This window comes from Antennarius striatus, chromosome 21 (assembly GCF_040054535.1).
Source record: "Antennarius striatus isolate MH-2024 chromosome 21, ASM4005453v1, whole genome shotgun sequence".
Taxonomy (NCBI): domain Eukaryota; kingdom Metazoa; phylum Chordata; class Actinopteri; order Lophiiformes; family Antennariidae; genus Antennarius; species Antennarius striatus.
In genome coordinates this window covers 1,277,501-1,296,494 of record NC_090796.1, presented here as the reverse complement: position 1 = coordinate 1,296,494, position 18,994 = coordinate 1,277,501, and the positions used below count along the sequence as shown (strand labels likewise).

The following is an 18,994-nucleotide window of genomic DNA, read 5'->3' as shown; positions in this document are numbered from 1 at the left end:
GAACCAATCACATGGCTATTATGGTTCAAAGTCAATCTGTGCACAGGAAGTTCACATTTTTGAAAAATATTTTTACACCTGTCGCATGCACATGACAAAAACACTCCTATCTAATGTACTGAAAACTTCTATCTAGTACTAGTACTAACAAAAAGAAAAAATCCACCTTTAATAACTTGACATAAACCTTTGCTTGTATGCATGTTTGCAGATGATACCTCATTATTTAACGGGTTAACAAATCATTTGACTTTGTGTGCAGGTGAAAAGCATCCAGGATGCCATTCGAGATAAGAAACAGAGGTTTAACTTCATGGGAGAGGATGTGAGTCTCTGTCCATCTGTGGGCATCTTCATCACAATGAATCCGGGCTACGCCGGCAGGACGGAGCTCCCAGAGAACCTCAAGGCTCTGTTCAGGTGAGTCAAGAAATTCACACAGGTGTATTCTTTAAATAATTAGAAACAATACTGCTATTTATGGGGTTTTACGACTGTACACGTCCAAATTTCTCAATCCCATAAAAGATCCAGTTATTTCTCTCTTTTGATGAGTGAGACAGTTTGTCTAAATAACAAAATGTGATGCTTTAGGTAAAGCGGGTCAAACCACTAGGGCTTTAGTTTTAGCTGTTTGTATCTCAATCATTTCAAGAACAAACTGTTCCCCTTCAGTGGGTTTTGGTGCTCAATCCTCAATATAGCTCATCAGTCACAGACAAATTCTGCAGACACGCAGAGATACTGAACTGATTTGGAAAGCTAATGTTTTCTTCTGAATTACAGGATTTTTCCTTTGGCCTCAAAGCTAAAAACATCTAAATGCAATATGCACAAACGGCTGACCTGCGTATCTGTAAATGTGTAAAATAATCTCTCAGCATATGTTGGTATTTATCATTGTGAAACTGAAAATGTGTGTCCAGAATCAATGTGTGCATAATGAGTTGTACAAACATACATAGAAGTGACCCAATGTGTATTTAATTGTATTGAATTATGTAAATATATAGTGTAATCTGAAAATAAATTCAAAGGTGATAATAGATTAAAATCCTTTTGCTCCAACATCATGAAAAAAAAGTCCCCAGTTTCAGTTCAGACATTCCTCAGAACTGGAATCGTATAAAATATGAGACTTTTTCTGCAAGTTCGATGCGCCTTTTGTCCCTTTGTGTGTCGTTTGGTTGAGATGGAGGATTTCAGTATAAAGGGTATCATTCATGTGGACCATAGATGGCGGAATATTCATTTATCCAGGATTTATCCATTGTAGACATCCTCTCTTTCTCCGCAGACCGTGTGCGATGGTGGTGCCAGACTTTGAGCTCATCTGTGAGATCATGCTGGTGGCCGAGGGCTTCATTAATGCTCGGGTCCTCGCCAGGAAGTTCATCACCCTCTACACGCTGTGTAAAGAGCTGCTGTCCAAACAGGTAGGCCGTCCTGTCAGAAAGGATGAGGCGCTACAATAAAGTTTATGTCATGTATTGTGTCAGAGTTAGCACAAGGCTGCATGAATAATTACATTATTTCCAAATTAAATAACATTTAGTTATACATCACATATTCTCACACACACCTTTTCATTTCTAGAACATCGGTGACTTCAAAATCATGAGTGTACGTTTTAAGGACGACAAAACCAGTCAGTGATTCAAAAGTTTAGATTTTATTTAAGCTGATAGCCTTTACAGAGTTAACTGATAAGAAATCAAATCAAAATCAAAAAGGACAAAGATTGACAGTTTTGTACAGTTTTAATAGAAATGTGTAGATCTCAGGTCTCAGATGGTGATGCTCTCCTCACGTCCTACAGTGAGGATACAGATAAGGGGTTTTATTTAAATATTCGAACCTGCAGCTTGTCAAAGTAACTAAAACTAGCTTCCTATCTGCTCTCTTAATATTATATGTACTAATACCAATAAATGTAGGGTAAATAAGGATTTAATGCTTTTTTTCAGTGGTAAATTGTGTTAAAATGAACAAATGTAGAAAAATTGAGCACATACCCCCCCACTGTTTGCCCTTTGATGCCCCTTAAAATCGAATCTCTTCCCCCTTTGAAGGGCAATATACTGTACAAACCACCCAGCTGACAAATGTAAATGAAATGTGTTGAGAGTTGAACCAACTAATTCACACTGAGGGTGGTGGAACAACCTCTCTGGTAAAGGTAATGATGTAATGTGAGCGATAAGAGGTGAGGGGGGAGTAGAGATCTCGCCCTGTTGGTCACATCACTGACTAATTCTTACAGTCGAGCTTCGAGACGAAGGTAAGCAGCATAATTAGCCCTCAAATCTGGATGACTTCCTTTTTATTGCGATTTTATGACACTCCAGACCTTTTTAGATATCAGCATAATTAGACTTTTTTAGCCTCTTCAGAGTTGCTTAACAGAGTTCTGCTGCCAATTACAAAAGTAGCAGCAGTGAAGTCAAATGGTAATGAACAGACCACTTCTGCTGAGCAGTATTTACAAGGACTGGAACTACAAATCAATGGATATAAGTGTATATTCAGTATTCTCTCCAGTTTAACATGTGGTTCTTCAATGTGGATATGAAGTTCCGCAGCTCGTCTTTGCTTCTTTTTCATTCTTTTCTTGTTCTTCCTGCCAGCCGCGCTGTGAGAGCAGTGACACGTAGTTCTGCTAATAAACTCTACAGGGAACTGAAGCAATGCTCAAATTACATTAGTTTGGTAGTGGTAAGACCAATTAAACGCAGTGTTGAACATCTACCATTGACACCTGTGACAGCAAATAGACTGAACAATCACATCACAAACCCACTGTTAATGAGTTACTTAGACATCTTTACTGACATTTGTTAAAGTACAGGTATACAGTACCACGGCTTGCATCATTTGGAGTCACGCCGTTCATGATTATGTGTCAGTTTTTTTTAAAAAGGAAAAAAATAAAATGAATTTTATGTCATTTTATTATATATATATATATATATACATATATATATATACATATATATATATATATATATATATATATATATATATATATATATATATATATATATATATATATATATATATATATAAATAAATAAATAAATGTCCCTCTCACCCTTGTGGGGTGGTATCTGTGTGTCATCCTCAAGCTCGGGTCCTCTACCAGAGGCCTGGGAGTCTGAGGGTTCTGTCAGTATCTTAGCTGTTCCTAGGACTGCGCTCTTCTGGACTGAGGCTTCAGATGTTGTTCCAGGAATCTGCTGGAGCCACTCTTCCAGTTTGGGGGTCACTGCCCCAAGTGCTCCTACTACCACGGGGACCACATTAACCTTAACCTTCCACATCTGTTCCAGCTGTTCTTTCAACCCTTGATATTTCTCAATCTTTTCGTGTTCCTTCTTCCTGATGTTGGCGTCAGCTGGAATCTCCACATCTATCACCACTGCTCTCTTCTGCTCTTTGTCCATCACCACTATGTCCGGTTTGTTAGCCAGCAGCTGTTTGTCGGTCTTGAAGCTGAAGTCCCACAGGATCTTAGCCTTGTCGTTCTCAACCACCTTCGGTGGTATGTCCCATTGGGATTTGGGTACTTCTAGTCCATACTGGGTACAGATGTTCCTGTACACTATCACAGCTACTTGGTTGTGCCTTTCCATGTATGCTGACCCGGCTAGCATCTTACACCCTGCTACCACATGCTGGACTGACTCTGGGGCTTCTTTACATAGCCTGCACCTTGGGTCAGATCTACTGTGGTAGATATTGGCCTCTATTGCCCTTGTACTTAGGGCCTGTTCTTGTGCTGCCATGACCAGTGCCTCTGTGCTGTCTGTCAGTCCAGCTTTATTCAGCCATTGGTAGGTCTTCTTGATATCAGCCACTTCCTCTATCTGACGGTGGTATATGCCGTGTAGGGGCTTGTCCCTCCATGTTGTCTCCTCCTCCTCCTCTTCCTCCTTAGGTTTCTGCTGTCTAAGACATTCACTGAGCAGTTCATCTGTTGGGGCCATCTTCCTGATGTACTCTTGGATTTTTGATGTCTCATCCTGGACAGTGGCCCTGATGCTCACTAGTCCTCGGCCTCCCTCTTTCCGCTTAGTGTACAGCCTCAGGGTGCTGGACTTGGGGTGAAACCCTCCATGCATGGTGAGGAGCTTTCTAGTCTTGATATCTGTGGCTTCTATCTCCTCCTTTGGCCAGCTTATGATCCCAGCGGGGTATCTGATGACCGGCAGTGCATACATGTTGATGGCTCGGATCTTGTTCTTGCCATTCAGCTGACTTCTCACGACTTGCCTTACTCTCTGGAGGTATTTGGCTGTGGATGACTTCCTTGCGGCCTCCTCATGATTGCCAAGGATTCCAAGGTATTTTTAGCTGTCCTTGATGTCTTCTATCCTGGCCCCTGGTAGGTCAACCCCTTCAGTTCTGATCATCTTGCCTCTTCTTGATACCATCCGGCCACATTTGTCTAATCCGAATGACATCCCTATGTCGTCGCTGTAGATCCTGGTGGTGTGGATCAGTGAGTCAATTTCTTCCTGGCTCATTCCTGGAATGGATATATATATATATATATATATATATATATATATATATATATATATATATATATATATATATATATATATATATATATATATATATATATATATATATATATATATAATGTGTGTGTGTGTGTGTGTTTGTGTGTACAGGCCCTGAACACACAAACACACACACGTGGGGCCTGTGAGGTAAGAGTGGTGGGCAGCTCCTTCGCGGTTCCCCCCCGAATGAGCAACTTGTAAGGGGGACGGCGCCTTGCTCAGGGGTGGCTCGGCAGTGGTGTCTTTTTTGGGGGGGCGGGAGCGGGAATTGAACCGCCGATCTTTGAAACTTTGGACGACCCGCCCTACCGCTCGCTCTACCACTGAGCCACTGCTGCCCCTATGTTGTTTGTAACCATAAAAGGAATTCATGTAAACCAAATACTATTGAAAATGCATTGATTCATTAATTACAGTACAGAATTGGGAATGGTTCTATTCAGTTTAGAGACAAGTTCAATCAGCTCACGTTGTTTTTTGAATCTCCTGGAATCGATTAACGACGTAAACTGAGGTAAATCTTTACTGAGATGAAATACATTCAATCAAGAAACATGGGCTCCAAACAGTGATCCATCCTCAGTACAGTGATCTTTACACTGTGATTAAAATGTACCATTAAAATGAGCAGGTATGAAGCTGACCTACAATTCAACACTACAGCCAATAGAAACAAGTCATTCCTACAAAACATGTAATTTCTACAGCCTCACTAGAGGTGTGCGCTGAGACGGGCAGAATTCTAAAATTCTTGTTTGCAGAGAAATTGATTAAATAGATCATAAACACGCCTAATAGTTTAAGATGAAGGAGTTATTCTCATGGTTGGAGGAAATTATGAATGTACTGTATATGGAGACAGATGAATCTTAGGTGGACTGACAACATCCACGGTGATGAGCTGAAGGTTTAACTAATCTGTAACCAAAACGTCCCCTCACCATATAGACGAGATCCAAGATTATGTTGACACTTTATGAAGAAGTGCTCTTCCGTCCGATGTCTCTGACTCCCACCATCAGGACCACTACGACTGGGGCCTCCGGGCCATCAAATCCGTGTTGGTGGTGGCCGGCTCTCTGAAGAGGGGGGACCCTGGCCGAGAAGAGGACCAGGTCCTGATGAGAGCTCTGAGAGACTTCAACATCCCCAAGATCGTGACGGATGACATGCCCGTGTTCATGGGGCTGATCGGAGACCTGTTTCCTGCGCTGGACGTCCCCAGGAAGAGAGACCTGGACTTCGAGAAGCACGTGAAGGAGTCCATCCTGGACCTCAGGCTACAAGCAGAGGACAATTTTGTACTGAAGGTAGGGTTCACCTGATTGTTCAGTCGCCTCCTGACACGCTTCTCCGCTTCATTTCATCACATTGTGTTTTTATTACAGCTGGAAAAAAAAAAGTGTTGCCAAGCCAAAGATGAAGGCAAACAAAATCACAAGTTATCTGTGAAGTCCCGATGTGGGGGCTTCATCTCTAACAGTTTAGACAGATATTACAGTTGTAGCACTTTCATTTAGATTTATCTTAGTTCTCTCCAAAAGCTATTTACCTCACGTCATAATGTTCCACTGGGAAATACACATTAGTGTCAGGACAAGTCTGCCGCATCTGGATGAATTGGGTAAATATTGCACAAAGCCAACGGTTGGCTGCGATGAGAACTCAGGTGCCCGAGCTGCTGACCTAATTCTAGTCATTATGTGACATACAAACACACACACACACTCACACACACACACACTCACACACACACACACACTTGATAGAAGGCGGTATATGTCAGAGACAGATGAACGCAGGACCAGGGGAAATAAGTGCAATCTGCCTCAGGTCAAATAGACACGGGAACCACATAATAACACTCCATCAATGGGGGCCGGCGCTGCACCACGCCACTTAACCCCAACGCTGTGAGAGACAGCCACAGAAATAAACAAAGAGGAGGAGAAACATGGTGGAGAGAGGGAGAGAGAGAGAGAATGGCAAAGCAGTCAATAACAACCATCCAACCCCAGAGTCTGAACTTTTACTTCCTTTATTTGGGCACCCAACCTTTTGATTCCAGACAAAGAGGCAGGGGGAGGAGCGGGCGGGGGTGGGGGTGAGGGAGATTGTATACTTTTAGCGTTAGCATGTGCTAGCATCTGTCCTCCCCACATCAAGGCGGTAATCAGCTGGGGCTTTAGAGGAGGCGAGGCTGTCTGCACTCGGGCTGAATGGATGGCGAGCGGGAGCGGCGAGGAGTCTGATCGATGGCATTGATTGAGCTCTGTGTGTGTGTTAGAGGGGAAGCGGGGAGGAAAGCTCTCTCCTCCACTCTGTTTCTCTGGTATACTGTACGCCATGGTGTCGACTGGCTCACAGGAATTGACAGAAAATGTCAACGCTCCCCCTCAAATGTGAGTGACATTTGAAGGGGAGCGCATGCAAGACAAATGGGATCATCAGGAATGATCTAAACTTCTCTCAATTATAAATCTAACTACACCGTATGCATTGGCGATGTAATCATGTGTTTTTCACGTGTGTGTCACCTCATTGTTCTCCTGTAGCCTCCTTTGGATGTTTGAGCTTCATTGTAAGGAATGATGTTTGTGCAGAGCTCACACGATAAGGCAGATATAGCTTTGTTTAGTGGAATGGGTTTCATGGGCCTGTCAGGCATCAAATAGTGACATCATGCTCTCAAATTCCAGTTAGTCTCACCTTATTGCACATGTGTCAAACTCAAGGCCCAGGGGGCCAAATGTGGCCCTCCACATCATTTTATGTGGCCTGCAAGAGCATAAAAGGTCAGTGTCTAAAAATAAATAGACACTACATTTCCCACAATTCAGTAATCAAACCCATTTTAACTTTGAGAAAAACTTTGTGAACAAAGTTAATGTCCTAACTTGTGTTTGATGTTATTTTTCTTCATTCATTGATTGATAGATAGATAGATAGATAGATAGATAGATAGATAGATAGATAGATAGATAGATAGATAGATAGATAGATAGATAGATAGATAGATAGATAGATAGATAGATAGATAGATAGATAGATAGATAGATAGATACACTACACTAACAGACACATGCAACATTAACAGGACTTATATACTAAACTATAAGTAAAATATAAACAGTATAAAATTAAAGTAAAATATAAACAGTATAAGATGAAATTAAATCCATTCAACCTCGTGCTGACCCACCTCCCCCCCGCTCCTCCTGAGAGAGTCATTGTACCCCCTGATGGCACGGGGCACGAAGGAGGACCTCAGCCTCTCTGTGGAGGTGCTGTGTGACAGCAGTCTGCTGCTGAAGGTGCTCCTCTGCTGGGAGAAGGTGGTGTGCAGGGGGGGGGGGGTGTTGTTCATGATGGCCTTAACTTTAAACATGGTCCTGAAGTTAAGGCTGAGCCTGGACTCCACAGAGTCCAGGCTCAGCCCGACCACTGAGCCCGCTCTGCGGATGAGTCTGTTCAGACGGTCCATATCTCTTTTCCTGGCCCCCCCACCCCAACACACAATGGCGTATGACAGCACACTGGAGACTACGGACTGATAGAACATGAGAAGGAGCTTAGGACAGATGTTGAAGGAGGCCAGCCTCCTTAGGAAGTACATCCTGCTCTGCCCCTTCTTGTACACACAGTCCCAGTTGAGTGACCAGTCCAGTCTGCTGTCTAGCTGCAGTCCCAGGTACTGATAGTTTCTACCACCCCCACCTCACTGCCCTCCATGACCCCCTCGTGGCCCTCGGTGAAAATGACTTTTGACACCCCTACCTTATTGCTTAGTTAATAAAGTTTAAAAAAATGGAATTAAAGAAATAAATCCATTTTGTTTGGATCTACTTTAACATTCTCACTAATCGTCTCTGTTACATCCACCAATATTCCCCAGATGTACTGGAACACAGAATCAGGCTGCAGCATTAATATACTGTCAATTAAACTTCACAACTAGAGATTTAAATGCTTTTCCAAATATTTAATCATCTGTTTTCTTGGATCACCCTAAAGCTGTTTCCCATCATCCATCATTCCTGGAGGCTGGGCGCTCTTCCATTTCCTGTTCTACTGCCCTGCTTCATGCTTGTTCTGCCAGCGCTGGAGCTGGGTTTAATGAGCTTTTGTCTGTTGGCTGGGTTCAAACACAGCTTTGTATGAGATGTTTCATCTGTGTGTGTGTGTGTGTGTGTGCGTGCGTGCGTGCGTGCGTGCGTGCGTGCGTGTGTGTGTGTGTCAGGTGGTGCAGCTGGAGGAGCTGCTGGCTGTGCGTCATTCCGTGTTTGTGATCGGGAACGCCGGCACTGGGAAGAGTCAGGTGATGCGATCGCTCCAGAGGACCTATCAGAACATGAAGCGCAGGCCAGTGTGGGCGGACCTTAACCCAAAGGCGGTGACCAATGATGAGCTGTTTGGCATCATCAACCCGGCGACCAGAGAGTGGAAAGACGGTGATTACCGCGTCCTGCAGGAACAGCGTATGATAGGCTCCAAACATTTAATGATCTGCGTCCCTGCAGGCCTGTTCTCCAACATCATGCGTGAACTCGCCAACGTCAGCCACAACGGACCCAAGTGGATCGTTCTCGATGGAGATATCGATCCGATGTGGATTGAGTCACTAAACACAGTCATGGATGACAACAAGGTATTTGATGACTAAGTGGTGCATTATCTCTAAATAAGCAATCAGATATGAATAGATGGATAGGGTGACTCGTCACTGGGACCAGAGAGTGGTACGGTATTGGACTCTGAGGACGAGAAAGTGAAAGACGAGTTTTCCTGTGATGCTGAGAAGATTTTAAAGAACACAAAAGAGGTGAGGAAAGCAGATGATGAACACCCTGTCCCCCCTGTCAGGTGCTGACTCTGGCCAGTAATGAGAGGATCCCCCTGAACCCCACTATGAGGCTGGTATTTGAGATCAGCCACCTCCGCACTGCCACCCCCGCCACCGTATCAAGAGCAGGTAGCTCAAACACATCCTCCATCACATCCTAAATAATTTCCCCTTGGGATCATTAAAGTATTCTTCATCTTCATCTTCTTTAATCTGGGCACACATTGCATTATAGTAATTTTATTACATTTATTTTCGGTTTGTAGTCAAACCGCCAAATATGCAGGGACTCAGTAGCCATAGGGGATGTACACTTTGCCACATCTGTCAATATTTTGTAAAAAGTCTTATTTTAATCCCTCAAAGCTGTGTTCTGTTCTAAATATGTAGCAGTATGTCTCCATCACGCAGCTCATCTCAGCATAGAAACAAACCTTAATTACCTTTATGGAGTATTTACCTGTTAAATAGACATTTTTACCAGACACAGTTAGTGTGGACCAAATCAGTCCAAATGTCAAATAAGTATTGGAAGACAAGAGTAGGTTCCAAACGTTTCTGTGGTGGTTGCATCCAACTTCCACCTTCCACAGGTCCTTCAAACAGGTCTTGGATCAAACAAATGGTGCCTGAATGTACGGCATTCTGTCGCCCTGAATAAACCCATGTGGTCCGGTGAAACACTTGTGACAAAAACATTTTGTACAAGGGAGGATCTATAACTCACATGACTAAACACGATTCAGTCAATGCGCTGTGTTTGACTCGTCTCACTGGTCTTCCTCGCCTCCTTCATCCTCCTTATCAGTCAGCAGAGCCAAACGTCAGCATCACCAGCAGGTGTCACAGTCAGATGTGTGAAAAATCAAAGTCAAATAAAGTCTTGTTCTCAACAACCTGATAGCAAGTTATACTTATACCTAATCGCTGATACTGAAGTACTGAATAATGTTTTTCTGTGGATGGACATTCCCAGATGTTAACACTAGTAGCCGATTCACTGCAGTTAAACCAGTAACAGTGATCCTACAACACGACGCTCCAAAGGGAAACATGTCAGCACAGCTGCTTGAAGACAACCTGAATCTAGAATAGACAAGGAAGAGAAATGAAGTTCAGAAACAGAAATGGAATCAGAATCATTGAAATCCAAACAAAGCCAAAGTGTTATAATTTGCTCTCCCACCACCCATCTTTAAAATAGGTATCCCTAATTCAAAAAAGATGAAATTTACAAGATTAATTAACAATTAATTGTGGTTTTGCATAAAATATTGTGACTACAGAGCCCATTCATATCTAGTAAGACATAAATAGTCTGAAATAAAGTAAATAAATAACAATAAAATAAAATTTAAAAAAAATTAAATTAAATTAAATAAAACAATAATGAATAAAAACGTTTAAAATAAAAAAATAAATTTTAATTAAATTAAATTAATAAATAATTCATAATATTTTGGTTTTTTGGGCTGGGGTGGGGTGTGGCAGTATTATTTTTACGATGTAGCTTCTCTCGATGTTAAAATCCATTCCTGCACGTCTTTGCAGGCATCCTGTACATCAATCCGGCAGATCTTGGCTGGAACCCCCCGGTGTCCAGCTGGATTGACAGCAGAGACGTCCAATCAGAGAAAGCCAACCTGACCATCCTCTTTGACAAGTACCTTCCCTCTTGCCTGGACGCCCTCAGATCGAACAGGTCAGTGTCACTGTGGAATAGCAGTTACAGTTGTATCAAGTTACTGCTTGATGATGGGGCGTGACATAATGCGGGGGGGGGTGGGGGTGGCACTGCTGGCCAAGGCAAACAGGAAGTGATTCACAAGAACTGGACGCCATCCCTCACATGCCTCCTCCGACACCTCGTTTGCCTCTGAGCAGACAATAACAGGAAGCTGATGAAAGAATCAGGGAAAGAATAATTTGCCCTCACATCCAGGCCAGAAATTCAGGAAATGAATCATTTGATCGGCCCATAAATTTGCTGATATTCATGGATATATTTGTCATTCTTAGAAGAAAACAACAGTGAACTTCTATTTATTTCATTTCCTGTGAATAATGGTCAAATCAACGATTATTAACATTATATTTCTTATTTCACAGCAATATTCATTTTGTGTGGTGAATGAGAAACGAGTCAGAATCACTGCCTGAATCTAGTGCTGAAACATTTCTGCTTTTGGTCAGGTTTAAGAAGATCATCCCCATCCCTGAGCAGAGTCTGGTCCAGATGCTGTGTTACCTACTGGAGTGTCTGCTGACCCCAGAAAACACCCCAGCAGACTGCGCCAAGGAACTCTATGAGCTCTACTTTGTCTTTGCTGCAGTCTGGGCCTTTGGGGGCGCCATGTTCCAGGACCAGGTACAGCGGGGGCCTCTGGACATGAAAAATGCTTTTTTAAGTGTTTGCACAAAGATAGAAAATAATGGAACCCAACTGAAATAGCTGAATGTTTAATTACATTTATACGTATCCTTTGTTATATTCCTGTCCTGATGGCTCTTATGCAGGACAGCTTTCTGTCTCTATTTATGAAAAGTCTTTTGAAAGTTTTTTTCAGCTGACGAAAGGGCAGGGTTTTTTTTTCCAAAAGTGGGAGATCCTAATCTGACAATGAAATGGACTTTGTTCCTGCTCAACAACACACCGGCTGGCTGAATTTAAATCGGCAGGAAAGTCGTCGTGAGCGGTTGCTAAGCAATCCGGTTACCGCTGTACAGTAAGAGCTTCCATCCGCAGGTTTGGGATAAAACTGCTCTTCCCTCGGTACAAATGTACTCCACTTTATTTTCCCATCACAGATACATTTAAATGCTAAGTGGTTTTATTGACTGGAGAGTTGGAGGGGAATGGAGTAGACAGGTACTGAGGCAGGGGTGGGACGGGAGGAGGGCTGGGGGGCTGCCAGCCAGCAGGTGATGAGTCAAACAGGTAGATAGACCTGCCAGCCCTCATTTTCTATCCTTCAGCTGCTCCTGCTTTATCTCTATTTATCTCTGTTGTCACCTTTTATTCGTTCTCTGGTATGTAGTCACCAATGCAAAGCAAATGCACAGATCTATAGGTACTGCATGGGGTAGGGAAAGTACAGAGGAAGTCATTTTAGAGTATTGACCGGCCGCCTGTGTCTCTGTGTGTGTGTGTGTGTGTGTGTGTGTGTGTGTGTGTGTGTGTGTGTGTGTGTGTGTGTGTGTGTGTGTGTGTGTGTGTGTGTGTGTGTGTGTGTGTGTGTGTGTGTGTGTCTCTGTGTATGTGTCTCTGTGTGTGTCTGTGTCTCTGTGTGTGTCTCTGTGTGTGTCTGTGTGTGTGTGTGTCTGTGTGTGTGTGTGTCTCTGTGTGTGTCTCTGTGTGTGTCTGTGTGTGTGTGTCTCTGTGTGTGTGTGTGTGTGTCTCTATGTGTGTCTGTGTGTGTGTCTCTGTGTGTATTTCTGTGTGTGAGGGTAGCTGGTCGACTACAGAGTGGAGTTCAGCAAGTGGTGGGTGGCCGAGTTCAAAACCATCAAGTTCCCCTCCCAGGGCACGGTGTTCGATTACTACATCGACCCGGAGAGCAAGAAATTCGAACCCTGGTCCAAGATGGTGCCCAAGTTTGAGATGGATGCAGACACACCTCTGCAGGTATGGCTGGGGTTTTAAGGCTGTGGTACCCAACAGACCGGTTTAACGTCAGACGATATTTTCATGGTGTGACGGATACATCTTCTTGTTCTTCTTCTTCTTCTTCTCCGTTTGGCTTTTCCCTTCAAGGGTCGCGAATAAATTGCCTCCATCTAACCCTGTCTTCTGCATCCTCTTCTCTCACACCAACTACCTTCATGTCCTCTTTCACTAAAAATGGGCACCAGCACACTTCTCCTCTATTCCTCAGGCATCTTCTCACTATCTAAGATCCTGTTGAACAACCCAGTCAGAAACTCTACTGCCACCTCTCCTAGACACTTCCATACCTCTACAGGTATATCATCAGGACCGACTGCCTTTCCACTCTTCATCCTCTTCAATGCCCTCCTCACTTCATCCTGACTAATCTTTGCTACATCCTGGTCCACAACAGTCACCTCTTCTAGTCTTTGTTCTCTCTCATTTTCCACGTTCATCAACTCTTCAAAGTACTCTTTCCATCTTCCCATCACACTACTGGCACCTGTCAATAGACTTCCATCCCTATCCTTAATCACCCTAACCTGCTGCACGTCCTTCCCATCTCTGTCTCTCTGTCTTGCCAACCGGTATAGATCAGTCTCTCCCTCCTTACTGTCCAACCTAGCATACAAGTCATCATCAGCTTCTTGTTTGGCCTTTGCTACCTCTACCTTCACCTTACGCTGCATCTCCCTGTACTCCTGTCTACTCTCCTCGGTCCTCTCAGTGTCCCACTTCCTCTTAGCTAACCTCTTTCTCTGTATACACTCCTGTACCTCCTCATTCCACCACCAAGTCTCCTTATCTACTTTCCTCCCAGATGACACACCAAGTACTCTCCTACCTGTCTACCTGATCACATTAGCTGTAGTTGTCCAGTCATCTGGAAGCACCTCCTGACCACCCAGAGCCTGTCTTAACTCCTTCCTAAAAGTCATGCAACACTCTTCCTTTTTCAGCTTCCACCATTTCGTCCTCTGCTCTGCCTTTGTCCTCTTCATCTTCCTCACCACCAGAGTCATCCTACACACCACCATCCTATGCTGTTTGGCTACACTCTCACCTACCACTACTTTACAGTCACTGATCTCCTTCAGGTTACACCGTCTACACCAGATGTAGTCTACCTGTGTGCTCCTACCTCCACTCTTATAGGTCACTCTATGTTCCTGCCTCTTCTGGAAGAAAGTATTCACTACAGCCATTTCCATCCTTTTTACAAAGTCAACCACCATCTGTCCTTCTGCGTTCCTCTCCTGGATACCAAACCTGCCCATCACCTCCTCATCACCTCTGTTTCCTGCACCAACATGTCCATTGAAGTCTGCACCAATGACAACTCTCTCACTTCTAGGTCTGCTCTGCATCACTTCATCAAAGTCCAACCAGAATTTCTCCTTCTCCTCCAGCTCACATCCTCCCTGTGGAGCATACCCGCTAACAACATTGAACATCACACCTTCTATTTCTAGCTTCAGACTCATCACTCTATCCGACACTCTTTTTACCTCCAGGACATTCCTAACAAACTCCTTCTTCAAGATAACTCCTCCTCCATTTCTCTTCCCATCTACACCATGATAGAACAACTTGAACCCTGCTCCTAAACTTCTAGCCTTGCTACCTTTCCACCTGGTCTCCTGTACACACAGTATGTCTACCTTCCTCCTCTGCATCATGTCAACCAACTCTCTACCTTTTCCTGTCATAGTTCCAACATTCAACGTCCCTACTCTCAGTCCTATACTCTTGGTGTTCCTCTTCTCTCTCTTCGTGCGAACGCACTTTCCTCCTCTCCTTCTTCGATCAACAGTAGTCCAATTTCCACTGGCGCCCTGTAGGTCAACAGCGCCGATGGCGGTCGTTGTTAACCCGGGCCTGACCGATCCGGTATGGAAGTCATAGGTTTGATCCGCATCTTTGATTTGGCAAAAGTTTTACGCCAGATGCCCTTCCTGACACAACCCTCTGTATTTATCCGGGCTTGGGACCGGCACAATAAGACACTGGCTTGTGTGCTCTTGTGGCTACATTGGTGTGACGGATAAATACTATACAAGATACAAGCAACATTTAGGTTTTGGTGGAATTAAACTGTTTTAATAAATTCCAAAAAGATTTTCCCAGTGATTAAATACTCCGTTATCTAACATTTAACATTCTCCTACCTAGAAGCAACACCTAAGTAGATAATGAGTAGTAACCTCTTCCTTTATTGCCTTAATGAAAATGACATATGCATATGCATTAACTCCGTTGCGCTGATGAATTATCACAATGCATGCCAGGTTGTGTCAGCTCCACAAAGCAGAAGACAGACAGGTATGGCGGTACAGTCTCACCGCCCTCATCAACCTGCGTCCTGAAAACATCTGTTTGTAGTAAAACTGCTGAACACAACCTAACATCTGAGAGACAGATTCAGTGTCTAGCTGGGGCATTTATCTGCTTCAAGTGCAAATTGATAAAAAGACAAACTTCTTCAGGGATGTTGGGGAAGGAAACAAAAGATGGATGAGTGGACAAGCAGCTGTTTCTCAGAATGCCAAACAGATATGACTGATGTGGTTTCCCACCTAATTGATGGACTTATGTCAAAGGTTTTAAATTGTCACTCCTCACTTAATCTGGCATCAATGATTAAGGATATATTTTCAAGCAAAAATGCAATGTGTAATACCAGTATCTCTATTTTGTAAGCTGAATATTGTCAAGAAAGTCAGAAGTTGTGGGTGTTCTTTCTCTATAAATGCCTGACAAATAGATAATTAATGTACCATAATCCTGTTAATTTGTGAAATCTCACAAAACATAGTGATAAGTTAAATAAAGCAAATACACTATGCTTCATTTTATACATGTGCATACGTGTGCTTCTTGTATGTGCAGGCGTGTCTGGTTCATACCACCGAGACCATTCGGGTTCGGTACTTCATGGACCGCCTCCTGGAACAGCGACTGCCCGTCATGCTGGTCGGGAATGCTGGGACAGGAAAATCTGTTCTGGTTGGTGACAAACTGGGATCACTGAATCCAGAGAAATACATGATCAAGAATGTCCCATTTAACTACTACACCACATCTGCTATGCTCCAAGGTAAATATATTATTCTATATCATTATTCTATATCACTGTTTAGACAGTGATATAGAATCAGTTGGGTGTGATAAAATAATATACAGTAGTAGCTTGAGATACGAGTTTCTGTGACTGAGCTCGTAAATCAAAAACATTTTCACCATTTAAAATAACTAAAATAATTTCAATCCATTCCAGCTTTGTAAAAAAAGCCCCTAAATAATGAAGGCATACGTATTTCTTATCAACAAATGAATTATATATATGGTTTGGTGAGTTTTGTGTGGAAGTAAAAGCCTGTCCAGCATAGAGCCGTGACCCGAACCTCATGAAATGCTTTTGGGACAAACTGGCACAGAGATTGTGAGCCAGACATTCCTCCTAACATTAGTGTAAGAGCTCACAAATGCTCCTCTGGGTGAACGGTCAAGAAACTCCCACAGAGTTAGTCCGAAATCCAGTAGAAAACCTTTTGAGAAGATCACCAATCATCTCCGTTTTTAGAAGAAAGGCGTGAGTCATTGGAATGGTCAGGTGTCCCAGTACTTTTGTCCAATAAGGTATGTTTGACTTCCCCGAACTGCGTCATGTGATGGCTTCTAAATATTTGTCTTTTGCTTGTGATGCATGTAAGATGTGAGGAATTCAGTTTGAATATCTTTCCATTCATAAACAGTTCAAAAAAGGTAAAAACAAAAATACATAGATTCATATAAGTATTATTATTATCATTAATGATAATAATAATAATGATAATAATAATAAAAAATCATATAATTCAAATACAGTTTCAGATCATCAATCAAGAGTAGAGCATCACCTTAGTACCGCAGACTTTTTCCATATTTCAAACATAAAAACCCATTTAAATAATGAATCGACCTTCTCTGCTCAAATGTTCTCCAAATGTTCCAGCGGTTCTGGAAAAGCCTCTGGAGAAGAAAGCGGGTCGTAACTACGGACCTCCAGGCAGCAGACGTCTGATTTACTTCATAGACGACATGAACATGCCTGAGGTGGATGCATACGGCACGGTTCAACCCCACACCCTGATACGCCAGCACATGGACTACAACCACTGGTGAGAGTACATTTAAAGCTGTGTCGTACATACATAGTGTACGTGTGAGCAGACATGAGCACGTCTGGGCCGTCTCACGAGGACTTCAGTACTCCGCTGGTGATTTTAATGAGATGTTGCACGGTCAGGTAGTCTATAGGTGTGAGTGTGAGCGTGAGTGGCTGCCTGGTTTTCTGTGTGTCCCTGTAATGAACTAGTCACCTGTCAAGGGGTGAACCCTTCCTCTGTCAGCTGGGACAGGCCCCAGCATAACAGTGACCCGGATTGGGATAAACGACTGAAGATGAGGAGATTGTAATGGTCTTTTGGGGCCACAATAGGACCAAAAAATATTTCAGAGTATAAACTGGCAGTGGAGAGGTTCCAGTTCACCTCCTGAGCACTCCCAAGGTGCCGTTGAGCAAGGCACCGTCCCCCTTCTACTGCTTACTGGGGCGCAACATGAGGTGTCTGCCTGTCGCCCTACCTCTCACTGTTATCTGCATGCATACAAGCCCCTTGTGTGTGGTGTGTGTGTGTGTGTGTGTGTGTGTGTGTGTGTGTGTGTGTGTGTGTGTGTGTGTGTGTGCACATTTATAGGGGGCTGTTTGTGATAAGCTGGAGGAGATAAAATCATTTCCCTAAGGCAGGGGGGTCAAACTCATTTTCACTGAGGGCCACATCAGCATCACGGCTGTCCTCAAAGGACCAGATGTAACTAATAAATGTAACTAAATGTAACTCAATGTAATGTAACTAAATGTAACTACTCCTTAATGTAACTAATAAATGTAACTAAATGTAACTCAATGTAATGTAACTAAATGTAACTACTCCTTAATGTAACTAATAAATGTAACTAAATGTAACTCAATGTAATGTAAAGAAACAGCTGTTAGCCCAGTGTTGCAACATCCGTAACCGAAAACTGCTGTCACAACTAGAGATCGATGAAATACAACAACAATGCTACGGCAAGGGGGAGCCAGGACACCAGGTCAGCGGGGGGATATCACCCCCCCACAATCCGAGATTGGGTACCAAGCCCCAAGAGACATACACAGCCTCAATACAAGAGCTGCTGACCTGAGAAGGAAGATCGTGACTCAACTGGAAACCTGGAGCCTCCGAAAAATACCGAAGCTAAGTTGTCAAGTACCTTCAGAAGATCTGCTAGAAGATGTGAATGCTGCAATAAGAACCATCCCCACAGGGAACATAACTGAGACCAACAAGCTGATCCACAGTACAGCAACAGTAATCCTCGAGATGCTGGGATTTAAGATCAACACAGGGCATAACAAACAATACCCTCCATGGAAGAGACGGTTAAAGGCCAAGATAAAGGCGACACGGAGAGAAGTCAGCCAGCTAGCCGAGCTACAGAAGGGGAACATGGTGAATAAAGGGGTACCCAGGAAATACAGCAAGCTCTCCATGCCTGAAGCACTCGAAACTGCCAAACGGCTCTGGCTACCCGACTGAAGAGATACACCAAGGAGATTGAGGCCGGGAGAATAAACAAGACCTTCTCCACTCAACCAGCAAAGGTGTACTCTCAGTGGCAGGGAAATAGCATCTGACCAGACCCACCAAGAGCTGAGGTGGAGAAATACTGGAAGGGCATATGGGAAAGAGAAGCATCACACAACACCGATGCCCAGTGGCTAGTGGACCTAAGGACTGACCACAGCTGCCTCCCAGAACAAGAACCAGTAACCATCTCAATGGCAGACATCCAAGAAAGAGTGTCAAAGATGAAGAGTTGGTCAGCACCGGGCCCCGATATGATCCA

The 18,994-nt window shown here is 43.5% G+C and overlaps 1 protein-coding gene across 1 annotated transcript in view; it reads left to right on the top strand.

Moving 5' to 3' along the window:
* Positions 1-18,994, top strand: part of dnah9 (dynein, axonemal, heavy chain 9) — a 141,666-nt gene that overhangs the window by 48,049 nt on the left and 74,623 nt on the right. Inside the window, exons 35-45 of the mRNA XM_068304950.1 lie at positions 263-420; positions 1,298-1,436; positions 5,591-5,878; positions 8,809-9,019; positions 9,089-9,216; positions 9,432-9,540; positions 10,963-11,113; positions 11,605-11,779; positions 12,863-13,036; positions 15,950-16,157; positions 17,055-17,220. Coding sequence (XP_068161051.1) covers positions 263-420; positions 1,298-1,436; positions 5,591-5,878; positions 8,809-9,019; positions 9,089-9,216; positions 9,432-9,540; positions 10,963-11,113; positions 11,605-11,779; positions 12,863-13,036; positions 15,950-16,157; positions 17,055-17,220 — 1,907 coding nt within the window. The remainder of the gene's footprint in view (positions 1-262; positions 421-1,297; positions 1,437-5,590; positions 5,879-8,808; positions 9,020-9,088; positions 9,217-9,431; positions 9,541-10,962; positions 11,114-11,604; positions 11,780-12,862; positions 13,037-15,949; positions 16,158-17,054; positions 17,221-18,994) is intronic.